At 49.2% G+C, this 17,946-nt stretch overlaps 1 protein-coding gene across 1 annotated transcript; it reads left to right on the top strand.

The window, feature by feature from the left end:
* The first annotated feature begins 244 nt into the window (after positions 1–244).
* Tkz (tyrosine kinase-like protein) lies at positions 245–17,941 on the top strand. Its single transcript, XM_028318233.1, has 11 exons — positions 245–392; positions 680–856; positions 5,508–5,800; positions 7,917–8,124; positions 8,948–9,227; positions 9,424–9,581; positions 10,041–10,231; positions 11,685–11,807; positions 12,653–12,762; positions 14,012–14,263; positions 17,500–17,941. The coding sequence occupies exons 1-11, from the start codon at positions 245–247 to the stop codon at positions 17,921–17,923; spliced, it is 2,364 nt and encodes a 787-aa protein (XP_028174034.1). The 3' UTR covers positions 17,924–17,941.
* Positions 17,942–17,946: the final 5 nt, after the last annotated feature.

Below are 17,946 nucleotides of genomic sequence, written 5' to 3'. Positions count from 1 at the left end.
TTGCTAACAAGGCATTGGATTATCTGTTTGATTTTATTATGAATAATGTAGGCCGGCCGTAACATCGGGTCTAGAGCAAAGATAGATCCGTAAACTAAGTCAAGGCCGAGCCGATGTTGACAGGCGGTCGGTGGGCCAGACCCTGGGCCTAGTACTGGGGGTTGCTGGTTGCGACCATTAGCAATTTAAATTAATATCCCAATATTCCTCCAAGTCAGCTTAAAATAAGAAAGAGGGATCAATAATGCAGCGCGGCCGGCGGCGACGAGCGGCATGGCTTATTCAGCAGCGCGACGCCCCGGCCGCGGCGCCGCTATGCTCCATACTTAATGTTTTGTTTGCGCATATTATCGGCCCGCTTATTCCCGGAGGCCCTGCGCCTCATTCTGGATGTAAATTACATTAGCTCCGTAATACTATTACGGCTGTTACATATTTTATTTCGGTAAAGCGCACGCTCGGCCGCACCAAGCGGGTCCGCCTCTCGCGGGCGCTGGCGACTCTTGCAGCGACAACCTTTCAATTTTCGGTGGACTCTGGCTCGGTGAAAAAATTCAACTGCGTGAATATAGCCCATGTTATGTCAATCACGAAATTTCACCAAATGACTTTGTAGAAAAGAGTTTTTATGTAAGTGTTAAACACGACTTACTACTAACTGCGAACCGTGACCATGTAGCTAACTCCCTTTCGCAACCGGGCCCCCAGATCCTGCCGGGCAACACGAACACGTACCTGGAGAAGAAGAACCGCCTGGAGCCGGCCATCTGGGCGTCGCGCCTGCGCCTGCTGCCCTACAGCTCGCACCGCCGCACCGTCTGCATGCGCGCCGAGCTCTACGGCTGCCCCTGGAGCGGTGAGTCCCAGCCCGCTCACTTGCAGCTTCCCTTCCATGATTGTCATGGACGTCATGCTTGCTTGGACGAATAAATATTCCAAGTCGTCATGATGTGGTTTCTGCTACAGTTCAAATAATACTAAAAGCAAATAACAAAGAGGTCACATACCATCGGAGTATAAAGGTTTGTTTCTTTTTTATTCGTAACTTCATCCACTACATTCGCTTTGTAAAAAACATGCAATGTTTCTAACGAGTTGCATAAAACGTTTCGCGACATCAAACATTCAACATCAAACTTTTAGCTTTCCGCTGGCAAAGTTACGAGGAAATAAAAGTTTGCCCGAGCCATCCACAAACGCATAGCGTCAACAAGTGTCCATAGCAAAAAACGTTTTACCTTTCAGTCGCATATGTCAAAGTAAATGCAACGAGCTCCGTGTTTGCTCTGAAGTGATATAAAGTACGGCGGACAGTTGTGTGTGCGTACTCGACGAGCGCAATTAGATTAGACCGCAATGTCATTATCAAATTGTGATAAATGCAAGGCCGATCACGCGTGAATCACGCCGGCTTCCGAGAACCGCTGCAGCCGGCGAGTTGTCTTGCCTGGCTCGCCCGACAACGCATCCTCAATTGATACACTCATCATGCTACCTATTAGCGGTCGGTCATGACTAGTGATTTGACCCTTTCATGCCAAGCAATAAATAAAAGCTGGTCAGGTAGTTGTGCCACTCTTTCATTTCGACTTCAAAAGTACAAGTTGTTATTATTCTTTTCATTTAACTAACAGCCACGAATGACAAAGTTCGTAACATATTATTATTTAGAATTTCTGAATACAACAACCACCTTTAAGGTAGGTATCCAACTGTCACGTACTTCCAGATCGAGCCGGGAGCAGCTCCAACTGTTGGGAGTGAGCGCGAGAGCAAACAATTAGTGTGTATTTGTATAATGGCCATTATCGCCGCCGAGGTCTGCCGGGATTCGAACCCGGCGGGGAATGTTGTTGAGCGCATTACATGTAGGGCGCGAGGGCCCGCCAGCTTCAGGGGGGTATCATAATATAATATGTCCATTAGCTTTTCTTGCTGCTCCTGACGATGCAATGCGGGAACGTCTTGGTCGACACTCACACAGATATGTAGGTTGTGCAAAAACGCATACAAGATTACTGGTGCACAGATTATGGGTGCTTATAATAATATGTGTATGGAGCTTTCTTTAAAATTTTAAATATAAATACTGCGGTGTGAGAACTGTCCTAATCAATATTTTTGCAACGAAATAGGTAACAAGACTTGCAACCGCCTAACCCCAACACTAGGACAGTGGGCCTCGGGCTCGACCTAGTGAATCCGTGAATTGTTTGCCGCGGGGGTAGTGACACAATGTTGAACAAATACAGTTCATTCAGACTATTCAGACAATAATTCTGTTATCACAATTGATACCAAGTATGAATCTATCCTATGTGCGACTGTGCATGTGGTAACATTATTCAAGATTTATATTAGTTTCGAAACAAGTAGTATCATCAGAATACGCGCGTATGCGTTTATTCCAGCGATGCCTCGGCAAACTTTAAAAATGAATGTATATTTTTGCCGCCTCGCGCTTCGCGGCGCACCGAGTGGCGTGCCGCCGCATGCATTAGCTGCACCGGCTCCGCTCGCGAGCCGCTTCCCCGAACCGTTATCGCCGCCCGCCGCCGCCGCCGCCGCCGCCGCACACTGCGCGCCCGCCCAGACCTCACAGACCTCTTCCAACATGTGTGACCGATAAGAATTTACTGTGCAAGTTTTAACAATCGTAATCGATACACTTTTCAAATACCTGCTTTTTGATTATGAAAAAACTTGGAGCAATTAATATCTCCAATATTTTTAAGTTTATATCAATTGCACAGTAAAACATCCAAAGTATCCAAACGCATTGCCTGCATTTGAGCATGATATTATGGTTCTTAAACATTTATTACCTACTGCGGAAGATAGGCCCAACATTAGCAGCCCAGTGTGCGGCGCGCGCGGGCGGCAAATTGCCGCGGCTAATCACACGTCTGCGTTCTTTAAACGCTCTGATTTATTCGCCGGCCGTCACGTGACCGCGGGCGACGCCGGTTCCATGTCATGACAAATTCCTAGCGATTAAGCTACACGAATTGTGCCGTTTTTAAACCGATGTTTTGACTGATACCGAAACATATAATACATGAAAATTGCCGGCGGTATACATTTTTTCTATTTTTTTTTAGGAGCCCATATTTCTCAGAAAGCACAACATTAAAATAAAATTGCCATTTATTTATATTGCGTAAATGGAATATAAAATTCGAGATATTGCAAAATTCATCCATCGTGTGAGAACGTATGAGTCACACGCAGTCACCATTTCATAGAGCTATTTTGGCAATCTGTCATAAGCGGTTACTTTATCCAACACTCGTCAAGTGTATGTGCACGAGCACGACTAAGGCCGGGCCCGACGCGGCAGCCGCCCGCGAGGGTTGGCTGTTCGTCTAGACGGTTTAAAAATTCACCAGCGCGGCTTTGTGCCTCGCGAACGGAAGAAACAGTCTCCGACAGCCTCGCGCTAATGAAGCCGCGACTCGCAGAGCTCCACGAGGGGCTGCCGAGGGCCCGACGAGAGCCCGCGAGTGGCCGCATTGTGCCCGCGGCTCCGTCTGTGCCGCGGCGCTCGCTGCCTCCGGCGGTCGCTGATTGCAGTGGGCTAATCAATGGCCAGCCTCGCGGTCTGTGCGCTAATGCCATTCGAGATGGTAATTGCTAACTTGAATTGCCTAGTTTGAGCCCCAAACTACCGCGATTAGTCGATTCTAGAATCCGTTATTATTACAACTTTAATTAAAAATGTAGACGCACTCCAGATAACCCCGTGATATTGATTTGAGGCATTCATTATGACCGTGAAGTTTCAACTTCACCTGGCGGCAGGCGCAACGGCCGCGGCGAGGTGCGTCACCGGCGATCGAATGTTGCCGCGAGTGGCCGCTGCATGCCCGCAGGTGGCGCGGTATAAATAGAACGCATTGTTCGCCGCACGCACCAGCACCGTGCTCCAAACATTGAGCTGAATCCATAACCATTTAGAATGCTATTATAATATAACCACATATTTAGCTAAAGTTGGTTAAAAAAAAATAAGTTTTGTACTTAAAAGGCCCGTTAAATCCTCGTGGTTGTGTTACGAGTGGGTTAATCACAATATTCACAATAGTCCAGCGGAGATCGAAGCGAACACGCGTTTCTCGTATCGACCCCGACACCATTGGGCTATTGTTTAGACTCTCAGGTCTTCTATGATCTCAGCTTAGGTTTTTCAGTCCTAGTTTAATTAAAAAAACCTGTTCTACTACTGATATCAAAGTTATACGAGTTTAAGCATTGTACATTTCGTTCGAGATTTCACCCAAGTTTAAATTCGGCCGCATCACTAGTCCGACCGCGGCTGAGCGATTGTGGCGTCTCCTACTTGCGCAGTGCGCACACGCCGGCTGCATAGCAAGTGACCCTTTCCAGGAGTTGTAGCCGTGCAATTCGCTGCAAATGAAATGTAGTCACATGATTCATACCTACATCTATAGGTTTTACCATTTTTCATACTTGTTACGCTTGATAGGCCGCCGCGACCCGCACGCCGGGTCAGCTAGTATTACATAATTAAATAAAAATTGAATTCATGCAACAGTTGAAGTAGTGGATATTCTGTGAATCTTTCTTGAGAGTTCAGAACTCATCGTTCGTGTTGTGACTAACGATCATAACTCTGCGCTTGTTTACTTTCTTGATCCGCGCAATGAGCGCGCGTTAATGGGCTGCCGCGGAACAAAGGCGGCGTTGTAAAATATGAACGCGACGCGGGCCCGCGCCGGCCCGGCCTGCCCTGCATTGTACACAATACGTTATTAATGAAAAGCGTTCCACTCCAATACAACATTTCGCTTTCGATTGAAACCAAGTAAATTTTATTTATTTTAGCGCTGATTGCTCAGCGAAATTATTTCAGTCGCTTTTGGCTATTGGTTGGGTGTGCCCTCGTACAGAATCTTTGCCATAGAATTACCCAGTTTGAATTTTGGCAGAAGATGTAAAATTATTCAGTTTTACATCTTCTACCAAAATTCAAAGGCACAACTTCTAAAGATACGCAATAGTTTTCCCTGAAGTATAAAACATTTTACCAATACTTTTATACAGAAACCAAAAAGTAAAAGTATTATTAAGTAATCTGGCACTGTTAGGTAACCTGTGCTGAAAAAATAATAAATGTTTTTAAAAGATCTATAAGTATTATGTTTTGTAATTTAAGCTTGCATTTCTTAAAATGTAGAACTTGTGCCCCGTCTACAAACCACTTTAAAGCTACAACAGTGAAACATTTTTGACGTGCTTTTCTCCGCACTTAAGATGTGTCACATTCCAGGAGGGATGAAGCCAGCACTTTAATTTGTATTCCATTATTTCTTTTTATCTTGTTGTTACAAGCTTTTATTTGTTTCACACCTGTCCGGTGTCAGGCAATGAAATCTTGCAAGTCAAATTAATGTTTGAGTCCATTGAATTCGACTTACTTAGATGTTGCAAAATAATTGTGAAGTTTCATGCAAACTGTGTAACGTGACGATGCTTTTGTCCCGCAGCCGGCATCGTGTCGTACTCGATGCCTAAGGGCAACAAGCGCAGCAACGGCGTGGAGCTGACGGACACGACGTACGACGGGCAGTGGGGCGCCGAGCTGCGCGGCGGGCTGGGCCAGCTGGTGGACGGCGTGTTCGGCGGCGACGACATCCGCGAGGCCGCGCGCCCGTCCGCCTGGGTCGGCTGGCGCAACGACTCGCGCGCGCCGCCCGCCGTCACCTTCGAGTTCGACCGCGTGCGCGAGTTCAGCGCCGTGCACATCTACTGCAACAACCGCTTCATGCGCGACGTGCAGGTCGGTCACTACTCACTAACCACTGTCCACTGTCTCTGCGGCTGGCGAATGTATTATGCATGCTTGTACCTGTAAGAAGCCCACCGAATGCTAGCGACACTGTATCAAAACATTTGACTGGCAAAACCATGCGCACAAGCATACAAATGCAGATAGCGAATGTTTTCATTTCTTACAGTACTGCTCGGCTTATGTTTTATTTTTTATATCTCGATGTCGTATTATGTTATATTATGTTTGTACGTACGCATTAGTTTTTCATAAATCTAAGTTAACCTTACCTGCATGCGATGCACTTACCTACTTACCTACCTCTAATTCCCAACACCAAAATTATATGTAGACTTTGATAATGAAATAATAAATTTGACGTATCACTGATGCTAAGAATGTACTCTAACGAAGAGTCCTCGAGGAAGGGTTACCAAATTCCATGGGAAAATAAAAAGATTCGGAAAATACTTCGTAGATCCCAAATTAAGGGCAAGAAACTAATATTAATATCACACAACTCTGTATATTTTCCAATTTCTATTCTATTAAGGGGATCGCTGTCAGGTAGCTCTCAAATTTCTATATAACCTAAGTGGTTTGAAATTGGCTACAAGATAATTTAATATCGCAAACGTCATCGACTATAACAGGGCTCCCGATCGAGGCGCATTCACTTGCCGGTGAATCCGAAAATAAATACCTGGATCCCACTTAGACGATTGGCGCATCATATTCTATTCTCAAAGCTAGTTCTCCTCAGTGCCGGCTGACCCATTTAAAAGTGGCTTTGTTGTATAAAGTATCAAGACCCAGTTTCTAATTTTAACTGGCACATGTTAATGTCAAGTTGGCCGCAACCGAGACCTAAAATACCTCCTGCGGCGCCGGAGGCTTATTAAATATTCAACATTATTGGGTTCACTTCGATTTCGCCATCTTTGCCTAGCAGTGTTTCTGCAAACAAGGCGGCACTCCGTCGTTGTTATAGTACGGCACGTGCCGCGCTGAGTAACCCGCAGGTGCGGGTTACTTACGCCAGCTTATGTTCATTGAAATTATTACCATCACAATACATTATAGTGGCCATATTTTGCTGTTAATGTATGATTGTCGTTTTTATGGAGAACTGGAGAGTAAAATATGTAACTTTAAATCAAGCTTCATCACATCATTCAATTTATCAATAAATATGACAGCAAAAACATCAAGGGATACTTTTGGTGGCAGAATATATTATTGGTTTAAAAAGATGCAGAGTTAATTAAACTTCATGATGAATTGCGGCTGGCTAGCGAGTTTATTGCGTCATGTCGCTTTACCCGCGAATGACTGGTGTGTGCTGTTTTGTTACAATTTATTTGTTGATTTTAACTAGCGTAGATTTGCCTATTGCTAGGTAAATATTGTCTGGAGAATAGCCTTTACTTGTGTACACCTTGTTTTGTTTTGACAAGTCGTTTTGTATGCAGGCAGCTACCAACCGGTCAATCTGGATATCATCGGAGAATGCCTATGTGCAGCGGTGGACGTCCTGTGGCTGAAATGATGATGATAATGATGATGATAATAATAAGTCGTTTTATAATACACTAGCGGTCGCCCGCGACTTCGTACGCGTGGATCCCGTTTTACCCCCTTAGGGGTGAAGTTTCGTAAAATCCTTTCTTAGCGAATGCCTACGTTATAATATCTACCTGCATGCCAAACAGCCCGATCCGTCCAGTGGTTTGGGGTGTGCGTTGATACACTATGTCAGTCAGTCAGTCACATTTGTCACACCTGCGGTCAGGTCAATGTGACCGCAGCCCGCATGTATGATTACTTTGATATGTGGCATGTCCCCAGTCTCGCTGCGTGAATGAGCCAGTGTTTAGTCTGGTCTGCGAGCACGTACAATTTTGTCCAATGACCCCAAGCTACCCATCCGTATCGCTCGCGCGTAATTATGTTGCTGTCGCTCTCGCACACTCACTGCGGGCGCCCGTCGCACAGTCGCGACAGCAATATAATTACGCGCGAGAAATAAGGATGGGTAGCTTGGAGTCATTGGACAAAATTGTACGTGCACACAGTCCGGGCTTTAGTTTCCATGGGATGGAGCGATGATGTGTGGCGTGCGCAGGTGTTCTCGGAGGCGGTGGTGTCGTTCTCGGTGGGCGGCGCGCGCTTCCAGGAGGAGGCGGTGCGGTTCGCGCCCGAGCCCGACCTCATCTTCGAGGCGTCGCGCAACGTGTCCATCAAGCTGCACCACCGCATCGCCAAGTGGGTGCGCATCGAGCTGCACTTCGCCGCGCGCTGGATCCTCATCAGCGAGGTCGTCTTCGACAGCGGTGAGTGCGAGCGACCGCGACCCGTGCTTCCGACCAGAACACTCCAGGTTTTTAGTGGGTTCGAGCCCCACATGATAAGCGGGCAATCGTCATGGAAATCGTGACTAGAAATTTTATTAACATCGATAGTTTGATGTTATGAGTACAAATATCAAGATGAGTGGACTTCACAGTAATTTTATTATATTACAATATCTAATGCCTCCAAGTTCATACACTTGGCACAATGAAACTCTCACTTTTGTGACTTTTTTAANCAGTTATTATCTTGTTACGAGAACAACATGTTTCATCGACATAGCGATATGCAAACATTTAGTCGTCATGCAGTATTATTATTAAATTATTAATAGTCATTATTAATATTACATGATCTACCTCCAATAGAATTCAAATGTCAAAAATATTTATTACAATGCAATTACAATATCAATTAAAACAATTAGGTAATTCAGGTAATTAAAATTTCAGATGTCACAAAGATTAATGTGTTTCATTTTATTATAGGAATTTTCGTAGTTTTTTTAATATCCGGTATCCGGCCGGATAGTGAGCTACTATCCGGTATCCGGCCGGATAGTAAATTTAGGCCGGATATCCGGCCTACCGGATAGTTGCCGGATATCCGTTTCATCTCTAGTGTGAAGTGGGGATGCATACGTTTGAAAGTGCTTGTCGCGGGTGGTGCGATTTATTTGCTGTCGAGTGTATTTTGGAAGATGAAGTGACTTCGTAAACTACAAGTCGCGCGCACGTAAGCTCTCTACTCTCTAGCTTCTCAAACAGAATGGAACTAAACAAACGCATGTGTGTGTGATTGCAGACGTGGCGCAAGGCAACTACTCCATGGAGGTGGGCAAGGCGGCGGGCGCGCCAGCGGCTCCGGCGCCGGCCGCGGAGGCGCCGGTGTCGACGGCGCGCGCGCAGGACCCGCTGTACCTGGCGCTGGTGGTGGGCGTGCTGACGGCGCTGGCGGTGCTGCTGGGCGTGGCCGTGCTGCTGCTGGTGCACCGCCACCGCCACCGCAAGTGCTTCGCCTCGCCGCTGGCCAAGGCCGCCGCCGCGCCCGCCGCGCACGCCGCGCAGCCCATGGCCTTGGACGGGTGAGTCTCAGTCTCTGAGCACCGGTGACACTATGCACTGAGGTGCCAATATAGCGCAGTTGTGCAGTTCTGTTGTCCTCCCTGGAAAGCATGATTAAACTGCCGATTAAGGCGGGACAACAGGTCTGCACCACCAATATGACCACCGATCTACTTGCTCATTACACTGCTACAATAAACCCATTTGTTCCGGCAGCTACTCGGTGTGCTCGCCGCCGGACTCGAAGCTGCACATGGAGTGCGCCATGGAGATGAAGGCGGACGAGTACCAGGAGCCCTACCAGCCGCTCAAGTGCGCGCCCTACTGCGGCTACAGCTCCGTGCTGCTGGAGATGCACCCGCTCGCGCCCTCCGGTACCCCGCCCCCCCTAGCGAGTGCCAGGAGCCCCCCCAGCCGCTCCGGTACCCCGCCCCCCCTAGCGAGTGCCAGGAGCCCACCTGATTCCCAGAGAAATGACTTCAATGCTCAAATACAAATTCTTTATTAGTAATTAGTATACGAATCCTTTCAGGGCATTTATACGAATCCTCGAAATATTGCCCTACCTCCATTTCGCGACAACATATTGGCTGGCGCTGAGAAAATTTGTGGGAAGAAAAACATCAATCCCCTATTGCCAATAGATATTATTATAAGAGTAAGGGAGATATCATATAAGGGTGAGCTAGGCAGGTTAAGTCCCTTCCCTTCAATATAAATTATTTATCCTTTTGTAATAAAGACTTAATAATCTGCGAGTTTATGAATCTAAATCATAAGTATGTAGTTGTAAGTGTACGTATAATAACCTGTGTGTGTGTTTGTGTGCGCAGACAGCTCCAACTACGAGTACGCGGTGCCGGAGCTGAGCTCGGCGCCGCTGCTGGGCCGGCGCCGCGGCGACTCGGGCTCCGAGCGCGGCGCCGCCGAGACGCTGCGCCTGGCACGCCGCTCGCCCACGCTCAGCGCGCGCGACGCACGGGTCAGTGCCGGGACTAGTGTAGCTAGCATCATACAGCTGGGCGCCGCTGCCGGGCCGGCGCCGCGGCGACTCGGGCTCCGAGCGCGGCGCCGCCGAGACGCTGCGCCTGGCACGCCGCTCGCCCACGCTCAGCGCGCGCGACGCACGGGTCAGTGCCGGGACTAGTGTAGCTAGCATCATACAGCTGGGCGCCGCTGCCGGGCCGGCGCCGCGGCGACTCGGGCTCCGAGCGCGGCGCCGCCGAGACGCTGCGCCTGGCACGCCGCTCGCCCACGCTCAGCGCGCGCGACGCACGGGTCAGTGCCGGGACTAGTGTAGCTAGCATCATACAGCTGGGCGCCGCTGCCGGGCCGGCGCCGCGGCGACTCGGGCTCCGAGCGCGGCGCCGCCGAGACGCTGCGCCTGGCACGCCGCTCGCCCACGCTCAGCGCGCGCGACGCACGGGTCAGTGCCGGGACTAGTGTAGCTAGCATCATACAGCTGGGCGCCGCTGCCGGGCCGGCGCCGCGGCGACTCGGGCTCCGAGCGCGGCGCCGCCGAGACGCTGCGCCTGGCACGCCGCTCGCCCACGCTCAGCGCGCGCGACGCACGGGTCAGTGCCGGGACTAGTGTAGCTAGCATCATACAGCNCCTCCTCCCACAGGCGCACCTCGTGCTTGTGAGTCCGAGCGCTTGCCTTGGAGACGGAGCGTGTTCTCACCTGAACTCCAGGTTGTCCCGGGCGACTTCAAACTTGCTCTCGTAGTAGCGCTCCTTGAAGCCTCCTCCCACAGGCGCACCTCGTGCTTGTGAGTCCGAGCGCTTGCCTTGGAGACGGAGCGTGTTCTCACCTGAACTCCAGGTTGTCCCGGGCGACTTCAAACTTGCTCTCGTAGTAGCGCTCCTTGAAGCCCTCCTCCCACAGGCGCACCTCGTCGTGCTTGTCGTCGTCGTCCGAGTCCATGCCTGCCTCCGCCGCCGAGCGCTTGCGTCCGCGCTTGTGGGAATCCTCTTGCTGAGAATTGCATTACACATAGAAAGATATTTAAGGATTTGCCTCACGTAGTCCAGTCATTATAGTAAGTTCACCTCGGAATTCCNCGATCCGATCAGTGAACGCCACAACCGTGCTAGGAGTGGTAATCGACAGCGGTCTCCTGTTTACGATGCATGCGCAAGGGATCGTAGATCGCGCGGCCAAATGCTTCGGGAAGATGTCGCGCGTGTCGGCGTCTTCCTGGGGCATTCGATATCATGGCCTACGTATCTTGTACCAGGGCACTTTCGTTGCAACCCTTACGTATGCATCGGCTTGCTGGCACGAGCGCCTTCGGGTGCAATCCGTATGCGGCACCCNTGTCCATTGCGATACACGTGCCTATAACTATCAATCAATCGACATAAAAGCTTGTTTACAATCATTCAAACTATCTGAAATTGTTGAAAAGACATTAGCATTGTTGATGTATCCTTAATGGTGGTACAACAGGAGGAGGAGTGCATGGTGCGCCTGGAGTCGCCGAGCCCGCGCGCGGCGGCGTCGGAGCTGGCGCGGCGGCTGGCGGGCGCGGCCGTGCCCGAGGTGCCGCGTCACCGCCTGCGCATGATCTCCAAGCTGGCCGAGGGCGCCTTCGGCACGGTCAGTTCAGTACACTTCTTTGTTGTCTTGTTTTTGTTTTTTATTACTAACACTAGATTAAGATTATCATGTTACTAACACCTATAGATCTATGTCTGAAATAAACGTTTTATTATTATTATTAATTGTACGCTTTGGAGCTCACGGGTCAAAAGTGGCCCGGTCCTTTATAAGGCTTGCGTGGGGATACAGATCTAACACGTAGAGGCCGTTTTAAGCGCAAAATAATCGACAAAAGTGAAAGTGGTGCACATGCTGGATCTAGTCTCTGACTACATCATGAGATGTACCATCCCCAGCCTGTGCACAGGAGCTATTGCAGTTATTGGAGAATGGACTAGGGTTATGGATGAAGGATGGAGGGACTGGTTACTGGGCTATGGATGGAGACTACGGGTCATTATTATTAGCACTGCAAGGACTTTTTTTAATCCATAATGAGGAAGCTCTTGGCCTCTATTTCACCTGATGGTAAGTGACGATCAGACCGAAGATGGAAGCGAGCTTCACCCGGAATACTCAACCACGGAGGAACTGGCTATCTTACCTCTTAATTGCCAGAACACAACAATGCTGTTAACATTGTTGTTATGGCGACAGACTTAGGTAAGATGGTGGTAGCTAGCCAGGCGGACTTAGAACAAGCCCTACTACCAACCAAACCGAACAGAAAAATCTGCCCCCACTGGGAATCGAACCCGGGACCTTTGCGTCTGAAGCAGGTGGCCTTACCGTTAAATTAAAGAATTTCTTGGTCAATCGTAAAGTGGTAAAGACATGAGTTATTTGCTCAGTCGAACGGTAAGAATATGGATTGATTAAAGTGTGGTGATTGTTGTCCTCAGGTGTACGTGGCGGAGGCGGACGGCGTGCCGGACTACGACGGCGCCGTGACGCCCGAGGCGCGCCTCGTCGCCGTCAAGTTCCTGTGCCCCGACGCCAACGAGCGCGAGAGGTGAGACTTGTTCTTGATTGCCTCTTTGGGGGTTGTCTGACTTACATTAAATACATTTATTAATGTACTAGCGGCCGCCCGCGACTTCGTACGCGTGGATCCCGTTTTACCCCCTTATTCGTAAAATCCTTTCTTAGCGGGTGCCTATGCATCATAACATCTACCTGCATGCCAACTTTCAGCCCGATCCGTCCAGTGGTTTGAGCTGTGCGTTGATAGATCACTATGTCAGTCAGTCAGTTACCTTTGAGTTATATTATGTTTAGATTATTTAAAGTTATGCTTGCGACTTCGTACACATGAAAACAGTTTGAATAATATTTTACGTTTATGCAACATTTTTCTTTACTGCTCCGCTTCGATTGGCCGTAGGGTGATTTTATATAGTCTAAAACTTTCCTCGGTAAATGACTTTATTGACAATTTTATTGTCATGAATCCTTTGACTAAGAACAAATTGTTTTTTACTATACAGGGTGGAAACGTTAAGTGACCTCACTTGATTAGAAACTATACAAGATATCTAAAAACTGATTACTGATTCTGAAGGTGCATCACAAGCTCTTTCAAACGGTACCAATAATATGTTACAGAATGAACTGGATCATCTATCTGAAAATTCAATGTTTTCAGCCTCCATACTAAATGTATGTCAGCCAAACAATAATAGAAGTTTTTTTTTAATTAAATAATAAACATTTAAAATAGTCTCGTAAATTACATTCTTATTTAAAATTATTCTTGGAAAACATTGGTTTTAGGCTTTACTTGCTATAATATTATCAAGACATGAGTGCCATGAGTGTGGCAGTATTAAATGTATGGAAGCTGGAAACTGAATTTTTGGATAGGTTTAGTTTATTTTGTAACGTATTATTGGTACTATTGGATAGAGCTCGTGAAGCACTTTCAGGATCAGTAACCAGTTTTTGAATATCTTGTATAGTTTTTAATATTATGTGGTTTTACTAAATGTATGAAAGCTGAAAACATTGAATTTTCGGATAGATCCAGTTTATAATGTAACCTATTATTGGTGCCGTTTGAAAGAGCTTGTGAAGCACTTTCGGAATCAGTAATAAGTTTTTCGATATCTTGTATAGTTTAGAAATAATCGAATGAGATCAGTTAACGTTTACACCCTCTGTATAGTTGAGAAATAATCGAGTGAGATCACTTATGGTTTCCACCCTGTATTAGCATATAAGTTGTAGTTGGGACAGTGTGGAATGAATCGTGTGCGTTGCAGACAAGAGTTCGAGCGCGACGTGCGCATCCTGGCGGCGCTGGCGTGCCCGCAGCTGGCGCGCGTGGTGGGCGTGTGCCGCGCGGCGCCGCTGGCCGTGGTGCTGGAGTACCTGCAGCACGAGCTGGGCGCCTTCCTGCGCGCCGCCGCGCCGCCGCCGCCGCCCGCCGCGCTGCTGCTGGTGGCGCAGCAAGTGGCCGCCGGCATGCGCTACCTGCAGGCGCTCGGCTTCGTGCACCGCGACCTCGCCGCACGGTCAGTCAATTTGCATGCGCTGGGTCGAACCAGATTATGTGACTTCCAGGTTCTTACGGGGCACGGCTGCTTTAACAAGCGGTTGTGCAATATGGGGTTGAGGGACAACCCGCCACCACCCATGGCCATGCCAACCTTGCGGTTATACTGGCCGAATCGCGGGATGTGTGCGCGGAATTGCGTCTGCCGTAGCAGGTTGCACTCTACCGCGCGCAACGCTTGACTCCCTACAAATTCTTTCATCTATTTCCTTGTCCCTATATATGCGACGGTCCTCCTCGAGCTCACCGCAATCGCAGCTCGCACTGTCCCTCAACCCCATGTTGAGGGACAGTGCGAGCTGCGAGTGCGGTGAGCTCGAGGAGGACCGTCACCACATACTGTGGGATTGTCCCCTATATAGGGACACACGCGAGGAGCTGCTGCAGGGAGTCGTGCTGGAGACGCACGGCCCCGCTTGGTACCCCGATCTCGTTGCGTCAGAGGCGAACTTCAAACGGCACAAGGCGTTCGCGTACAAGTGGCATGCGAGGAGGACAGCACCGAACAGTCCGGCGCCATAGGGTGCCCGTCGTTCGTGATAGTCGCAGCCCCAGAACGGGGAGAGTAGCGCATAGGGACAAGGATATAGATCAAAGAATTTGTAGGGAGTCAAGCGTTGCGCGCGGCAGAGTGCAACCTGCTACGGCAGACGCAGTTCCGCGCGCATCTCCCGCGATTCGGCCAATTATAACCGCAAGGTTGGCATGGCCATGGGTGGTGGTGGGTTGTTCATTGTTTTTCTAATATCATCAGGTCATTGGTTAGTTACTTTACAGACCGGCGTGTGGGCCTCTATGTAGGAGCTCAAACGTCGTAGATGCGCATTACCATGGGATGTCCTCAGGGATCAGTTTTGGGCCCAACGCTCTGGAACCTCCTGCTCAACGACCTCCTGCTGCTGCCGTGTCCTGAGGGGGTGCACGTAATAGCGTACGCAGACGATGTCACGATCGCAATCGAGGCTACGTCGCGTTCTGAGATCGAGCGCAAGGCCGCGTCCGTTTTGGAAGCTATGTCCGATTGGGGGACCCGCAACAATCTTGGTTTCTCCCCTGGAAAGTCTCTCACTATGACGTATAAGGGTGAGATTCAAGCGGTCTCCCGTAATTAAACTCGGCGGCGTCTCCATTGCGAAAGTCACACGGGCGACAGTGCTTGGTGTGACCCTCGACGAGGCTAGGTCCTATGTGCCGCATGCGAGATTGATTGGTTTACGAGCTGCCAATGGTTTTGACAAGGTTTCGTCATGGGGCATGAGATACCCCGCCCTAAGTGTGCTGTACGCAGGCATTTATGTGGCCACATTGACATACGCTGCGGCCGTATGCGACGCTCGTCGATTTTTGTGATGAGAAAGGTGTTGAGCACTCAGCGACCGGCGCTCATTTTACTCACGAAGGCTTACAGGTCGTGCAGCACGGCAGCGTTACCTGTGCTTGCCGGCGTGTTGTCTCTCGTGCAGGACGACTTGCGGAGGAGGGAATCCAACTGGCCCCCAGGGAGCGCCGGGAATTGAAGCGCACCATTAGAAGGGATGCCGTGGCCCTTTGGCAGGAGCGGTGGGATGCCAGCAGCGACGGACGTGAGCTGTACCAGTTCTTTCCCATCGTGGCGGTGAGGCGCTCACTCGGCTGGGTTGAACCTGATTACGTGATTTCCCAATGGACAGTTTGACACCATTCTCCAATAATTCGAAATCACAACTTTTCTAAAAATACACTTTATTCTGGTCTTAATAACTTAATTAATTTTAAATTACCTGTAAATTACGATTTTTGATCGCATTGTAATTGAGAAAAGTAGTTTATTTGAGTTGACAAAATAGTGACGTCACTTGCTTGTAGTGCCATACAAAATCTATGGGAGATTTTCGTTTTAACAGTTTTAAAAAGTACGTCAATTGATTGGTGGTGTCAACATGTCTATTGTTAACTGGGCACGGGTGCTTCAGGCGGCGCCTACACAGGATGACGCTGTGCGAGTCTGCACTATGCCCATGCGGCCAGGGAGTCGAAGAGAGCCGCGAACACGCACTTTGGGAATATAACCTCTGTGACGAAGCTCGACAGAAGAATGATGCTGGATGCGATACGGAGAGCCGAGCAAGGACCTGTTTATCACCAGAACCTCGCGAGTAGTCGCAGTAACTGGATCGCGCTGCGCGAGTTCGCGCACTCCTGGCACACAATCAGGCGAAGTTATGAGAAGAAGTGATGACATTTATCAACGATAGCAGCCCGCGAAGTACCGTATTTGTAGTGTCAAGCCCCAGAAGGGGGAGAATTGACTATGAGAAGGGACATGGATCAGATAAATTTGTAGGGAGTCAAGCAAAGCGCCCGGGGAAAAGAGCCCAGAGCACCCCCGCGCTCCCCCGAGATTCTGTTCGTACGCCGTGAGACAGGAAGAACCATGGGTGGTGGTGGGTTAGTTCTTTCTTAAACTAGTTTATCCGTTGGCAGCGGAACAAGGCCCAAGCTACCGGTGGTCAGGGTCGCAGGCTGAGGAACCTCCAGACAATGCGTGCCGTGCTGAGAACACATTTAGAGACAATAACTGAAAAGAACATTTTTTTATCCACAACGAGGAAGCTCTTGTAACGTAACGTAAACTTAGGGGATTGCAAACATTAGTTAGTCCTAAGAAAGTCAAAAACATGTAACGGATTCTCTGACTTACCACTTTAGTGGAGCGATTACAGAAAATAATGGCCTATTAAGTACCATGTTTTTTGTGTCATTATGAAAGTTCAGAAAACTGCGCAGTTTTTAAAATTATTTTGGACCTATGGAAGTTCTTTTTTTTTTCAAACTTTTAAGTTGAAAATTTTAGAATGTTCTGCTAAAAGCATATTTTTTATGTGTCTTGCAAAAATTTTGTATTTTGCATTAAAGATAGGAAGGTGATTATTTTTTTCAAACATCTGCAATTAATAGGGAATCTGAAAAGAAATCTGAGAAAAGTCAACCCAAAAAAAAGAAAAAATTTAAAGCCTACTAGGGCATACAATTTGAAAAAATCACAAAATTAACGATAACTTTTAAACTATGAAAAATCGTAGAACATACATAGGGGTGAAATCGATAGGTCTAGTCCTCACCTTTCACCTGCCTTCGGCTTGACATCTTACAAGAAACACCCTGTATGTAATTGATTTCCTGAATATATTAGTAATGAATAATGTACGATTGCAGAAACATCCTGATCGGCAAGGGCTACCAGGTGAAGATCAGCGACTTCGGCACCGATAACGAGGCGTACGCGGGCGACTACTACAAGGTGGCGGGGCGCATCCCGCTGCCGCTGCGCTGGGCCGCCTGGGAGGTGGCGCTGGCCGGCCGCCATTCCGCCAGCAGCGACGCCTGGGCCTTCGCCGTCACGCTGTACGAGGTGTACACGCTGTGCCGCGTGCGGCCCTACGCGCACCTGGCCGACGCCGGCGTGCTGGACAACCTGGCGCACCTGCAGGCCGACGACGGGCTGTTCGAGAGCCTGCCGCGCCCGCCCGCCTGCCCGCGCGAGCTCTACGACGCCATGCGGGCGTGCTGGCGCCGCGACGCCGCGCGCCGGCCGTCCTTCGCCGAGCTGCACGAGCTGCTGCGCCGCCTGGCCGCGTGACGCGCGCCCCGCACGACCCGCGC

Source organism: Ostrinia furnacalis, unplaced genomic scaffold, assembly GCF_004193835.3.
Source record: "Ostrinia furnacalis isolate ACB-3 unplaced genomic scaffold, ASM419383v2 OfSCF6699, whole genome shotgun sequence".
Classification (NCBI taxonomy): Eukaryota; Metazoa; Arthropoda; class Insecta; order Lepidoptera; family Crambidae; genus Ostrinia; species Ostrinia furnacalis.
The sequence above is the reverse complement of the archived record's forward strand: the minus strand, read 5'-3'. Positions and strand labels throughout refer to the sequence as shown.